We start from the raw sequence: 5,681 nt of genomic DNA, 5'->3' as shown, positions 1-5,681 counted from the left end.
CCTCACACTCTGCTTCTGACTGGCTAGTAGTCCTTACCTAGGTACTGTCAGGACACGCCCTCACACTCTGCTTCTGACTGGCTAGTAGTCCTTACCTAGGCACTGTCAGGACACGCCTGGAAAAAAAAAAAGGACTATGCAACGCAAACGCACATTTACATACATATTCATTTATCAGAATCATTTATAATGACAAATAAATAATGAATCAATATTTTTTTTTAAACTTTTAATATCGGCCATTATAAATGCCGATACCTAATATGAGTGAAATATCTAATATAGGCCAATAATATTGGCCTGCCGATATATCTGTTGGGCTCTATTTTGTATTAAATGTCTTTTTGGGCAGGAGGCAATTTGGTGGGTGCCTAAAAAGTTGCCATAATTAACTTATTGTCACCTATGCGTGTTACAGGGCGTTTTCACTCTCATAATTACCAGTGAAGCTGTGTGTTTTTCCTCTCAGAGCGTTCTTCTGGCTGGTGTCTCTGCTGCTGGCGTCTCTCGTGTGGTTCATCTCGGTCCAGATCAGCAACAAGGACAGCGCGGCGCAGCAGAAGGGTCTCCTCATCTTCGGCGTGGTGCTGTCCGTCCTCCTGCAGGAGACCTTCCGCTTCGCCTACTACAAGCTGCTGAAGTAAGTCGCTGCCGCGTCACGTGATCACCGCCGGGGTCTGATGCTCTGCGTCTTCGTTATGATTATATTGGTTCATTTGCATTTTAGCATTCGTTTAGCATGTGTTTTAAGCAGTTGCACATTTTGTTATCCCATCCTGTATATATTTAAATATTCTTCTTATATTTTATGGTTATTTATGATGATTTTACTGATGTACGTGTGCTGCTGTAACACTGTAATTTCCCACTTTTTGGGATCAATAAATATCTATCTATCTACCTATCTGTCTGTCACTCTGTCTATCTATCTATTTATTTATCTGTCTGTCTGTCTATCTGTCTGTCACTCTGTCTATCTATCTATTTGTCTGTCTATCTGTCTGTCACTCTGTCTATCTATCTGTCTGTCTGTCTATCTGTCTGTCACTCTGTCTATTTATTTGTCTGTCTGTCTGTCACTCTATCTATCTATTTATCTGTCTGTCTGTCTATCTGTCTGTCACTCTGTCTATCTATCTATTTATCTGTCTGTCTGTCTATTTATCTGTCTGTCTGTCACTCTGTCTATTTATTTATCTGTCTGTCTGTCTGTCTGTCTGTCTATCTAATTGTAACTGGACCGTAGCTGTTTATGGTTACAAGTGTCAGATTTCCATCTCCTTCTTCATTGTAAGAGTAACGTGAATTAAACTTTGAACTTGTGTAGAAAACCTCTAAATCTCTGCACAGTTATCACCGTTCCACTCTGATATTTAGTTTTTTTTTTTGTTTCTCACCTTTTCGTCTTTTTCAAGCGCACATTAACTCCCTTTAACTAACTAACAAAAGCACACTGTGGAACTAAGAGTTAAAATGCTGTGTGTGTCTGTGTGTGTGTGTGTGTGTGTGTGTGTGTGTGTCCTTCCTTCCTTCAGGAAAGCTAATGAAGGCCTCCTCACTCTCAGTCAGGAGGAAACCATGCCGATCTCCATCCGGCAGCTGGCCTACGGTACCGTTATTCTGTCTCTTATTTATTTCACTGACTGTGTTTGCATGACGCTTTGGAAAAAATGTCATTCCTGCTTCCCGACGGCGGAACAACATCTGATAACTATATTTTAGAGTATTCATTTTTTTAAAGGTGCACTCCTCCAGTTTTACACATCAAACTCAGCTAACTTGTCATGGGAGTACTAGTACAACAGTATGTCAAGATGCACCGTACCATGGACAAACCCTCTCTGTTTCTTAATTACCGTTAACAAATATTTAATTACTACTATACTGGAAATTTAGAGCCCGACTCAGGCTTAAAATCTCAACTCTAGCCCGGTCCTGGCCCGAGATGCTGTAGCCCGGCACATGTCTGACATCTTATTAGAATTATTTTTTCCTATTTTTCCCTAACGGAAAGAACAAAAAAACAACAACAACAACGTAGGAGCATATGAGAGAGGACAACTACAAAAAAAGGACTGTGATCAATTAGTTTGAGTCCTGGATAAATTGTGGCCTGCATATTAATTATATAAAAGGTTTCTCTCTGCAATAATAAACGTTAAAATGTAACCGATCACCACCCCAAATTGTCTTATGATTGGCTTCAAGACTATCTGGGTCGCTGTTATGTTAAAAAAATAAATGTTTAGCCATCGGATAATCCAAATTTTCTTTTTCTGATGGCTTATTTGTGTTCGGAGACTACGTGAAAGCCGCCACATGTACGAGAAATGTCGTGTTCCAGTTCACCCTCCTGTTTTTTAAATTTAACCCACTTTCTAAAAGCTTCCATATCACAAATTTGGGTTTCTATCAACCAAAATGTCCAAAACAATTACGCGGATGTTTAGATTCGACGCCCTTTACAAGTAAAATAAAGGATCATCAGGTCACTGCTTTCTTTTATATTTGGGTGTTTTTATTCAGTTTATGGCATTTGGAAAACAACAATTAGAAACAAACGTTGATAAAAAGGGCCGAGCGCAAAAGAAAAGTGACAAAAACACCAGGAAAAGGGGAAAATGTGGAGAAAAAGTGACAAAAACATTGGAAAAAGGACAGAGAAAAACAACCCGAGGGTTAATAAATGTTGCGATGTCAGACACCTTATGCGTCCGGACGTATGAAGAGCTTTATTTTAGCTCAACGGGTGCATTGCCACGTTTTGAAGCCCCCTATTTTGCTTCAGTGTCCGGACTCGGCTTCGGCTTCATGAGCGGAGCGTTCTCGGTGGTGAACATCCTGGCGGACTCTGTGGGACCGGGGACGGTCGGGATCCACGGAGACTCGCAGCACTACTTCCTGTCCTCAGGTACCAATTCACACAGACATTTCCAGTTTTTGGACAGAACCGAATTCAACCGCTGTCGGCTACATTCACACATCCCCCTCAACGAGAAGGATTACAGCATTGGTTGCAGTTTATATCTAAATGTATACATTGTAATTGCCCTAGTTATCTAAAACAGCTTGTGGGACCTGTTTCCTCTCCCTATTATTTGAGACAATCTACACGTTTTTTTTTATTTTTCTGTCCCTGCTGTATCTTTCGCTACAGCTAAGAAAGCTTAGATTAGATTAATCTACCTGGAAACATGTGATCCATTCTATCGCTCCACTCCTTTAAAAATGCTGTTTTCCTATTGCAGTACCAACTATAGCCCATAGTCCACAACCCTCTAATAGCACTATGACAACACCTCTTCTAATATTGTTACTATTATCCAGTTCTATTCTTGCTCTGACTCAAACTAGATTATGACTAAGGGATTATGTTTTTTTTGGTCTTTTTTTGTGTGTGTCTGTTTTTATCTGCTAGCTGTTGTGTCTAATTTATCATCGTCCTGCATATTTATTTAATGTTACGGACCCTCTTGAAACCGAGATGCTGCTTCTCAAGGGGTCAATCCAACGGTGTGTACTAGGAGTACGTGATCGGAGGAAACTGTATCATTATGCGATAGGGTTGAACATCGCGATAACGATATTACTCGCTATAAATACACAGATATTTAAGTGAACTCTATTTCTGTTGCTTTCAGTATTTTGCTAAAATGCAACAAATTGCTTGTTGAGTTTAAAGCAAACGCAAAGGAAATAATTTCCAACGTGTTTTTATTTCACAAATTGAACATTGAATGTTAGGATATTAGCGGTGTGCAAAAATATGGATTCACATTTATGAATCCATTCAAGCTCTAAAGATTCAAAGTCTATTCATAGAATTACTTAAAAAACATTGTTTCGTAATGGCGTTTGTAATATCACATGGGAAGAGTAACTACATGTACACACTCTGAATCAAAATATCAATATGTTACATTTTAAAGTGCAGCTTTCTACTCTTATCTGTCAACTAAACACAAAAACTATTTCTTTAGTGTCTTTTGCGATATGTCGCAGCCTTTTATGTTTATTGCGACAGTTGATATTGCAATGAGTGTGTGTGTGTGTGTGTGTGTGTGTGTGTGTGTGTGTGTGTCACCCAAACATGGGTGATTGATGTCATGAGCATGTATTTAGTCTGTAAAGTTGTTCCCGCCTCTTTCCTTTTTTGAAGTTAACATTTTTAATTTAACATTCATTTAACCAGGAAAGTCCCGTTGAGGTTAAAAACCTCCTTCTCAAGGGAGTCCTGGCCGAGAGGCCGGCGAAAACACAATCAACTACATTTATAAAAGTTATGCAACACAGATAATCAAAAACATTTACAATGAAAACGGGTCATTTTAAAGTCAAAATGAAAGAAAAGTGGGTGCATTGATGCAATCCGTTTGATGAGGTGTAGTTCAATCCGTCATGTGACACCTTTCCTTTCTCCAGCCTTCATGACCCTGGCCATCATCCTGCTTCACATGTTCTGGGGCGTCGTCTTCTTTGACGCCTGCGAGAAGCAGCGCTGGTGGGCGGTGGCGGCGGTCGTCGTCAGCCACCTCACCGTCTCCTGTCTGGTGAGTGTTGCCGGGCCATTAATCTCCATTAATTGGGATTAATGGCCCATTTTTATCTATTCTAAATGTCCCTTGTTTTCTTTTTGTCCCAATAGTCTTTTCTCATTTTAATGCTCAAAATGGGAATATAATCAACTTGGAAAAGTGGATTGTCTTGCTTTGTGCAAATCTTTTTTATTTTTTTATTAGTTAAAACAACATTGGCGCATACAGCCTACTGGATAGGGCTGGGCGATAAAATAAAAAGAAACTAAATCCCCAATTTAAATAAACAAAAGAAAAATCTGATTTAAGTTTTAAATATGTATTTTTCCCACATAAAATCAATCTGCAGATGACAAAGAAATTGTTCAAAACACGTTTGAACCATATTTAGTTTTGAGTCATACACACACGGGGCAGGTATACCATTATAATTATTCATGCCAAATTTTGTAGAAATGTTAATTGGTTTTACTGTTTTTCCTACCATTGTTTTTTTTTTTTTGGGAGGGGGGGGCGTTTTATTTATTTATATATATACACACACACACACACACACACACACACATAACAAAACGGATGCGTGAGATGAAGCTGTTTTCACAAATAGAGGTAATTCACTTGTTGCTGATTAACCTACCTTAACATCCCATGGTCTCTTGAACGTAGTCAAAGTCTGCTTTATTGTCAATTTCTTCACGTGTCAAGACATACAAAGAGATCAAAATTACGTCTCTCTCTATCCCACGGTGTAGACAAGACATATTTTAACAATTTGGTCACAGACAAACATAACATCCAAGTAAACAATATAGTAGAAATAAGAAGGCACATTCAATGAGGCAATTAAGAGCAGCGAAATTTGATTTGAGAATGTGCAATTGTGAATACAGTAGACAGTCAATATAATAGTGCAAAAGTCGGGCCAATAAATGGCTGAGGTAGTTGTGTTTTACCTAAGTAAAATAAGCACATAGCTGTAGCAAGCTCCTTCGTGGTAACTAGCGGGGCTCAGTGCTACAGAGCGGCGATCGCTAGTCGTTTAAGCCGCTACAAGCCTCCGTGTAGACAGAAAACTACAAACTGACGGCTTCAGTTTTCGTGGAGCTGATGGATGAATGGGCCGAGCAGGTTGAATCGGGGGGGGGG

General features: G+C 39.4%; 1 protein-coding gene across 1 annotated transcript in view; it reads left to right on the top strand.

The window, feature by feature from the left end:
- Positions 1–4,681, top strand: part of LOC117954583 (gamma-secretase subunit Aph-1b) — a 6,034-nt gene extending 1,353 nt beyond the window's left edge. The window contains exons 2-6 of the mRNA XM_034888539.1: positions 470–640; positions 1,536–1,609; positions 2,789–2,911; positions 4,423–4,550; positions 4,646–4,681. Of these exons, the coding sequence (XP_034744430.1) occupies positions 470–640; positions 1,536–1,609; positions 2,789–2,911; positions 4,423–4,550; positions 4,646–4,681 (532 nt within the window). The remainder of the gene's footprint in view (positions 1–469; positions 641–1,535; positions 1,610–2,788; positions 2,912–4,422; positions 4,551–4,645) is intronic.
- Positions 4,682–5,681: the final 1,000 nt, after the last annotated feature.

Source organism: Etheostoma cragini, chromosome 1 (genome assembly GCF_013103735.1).
Source record: "Etheostoma cragini isolate CJK2018 chromosome 1, CSU_Ecrag_1.0, whole genome shotgun sequence".
Lineage (NCBI taxonomy): Eukaryota > Metazoa > Chordata > Actinopteri > Perciformes > Percidae > Etheostoma > Etheostoma cragini.
This window is presented reverse-complemented; position numbering and strand designations above follow the sequence as displayed.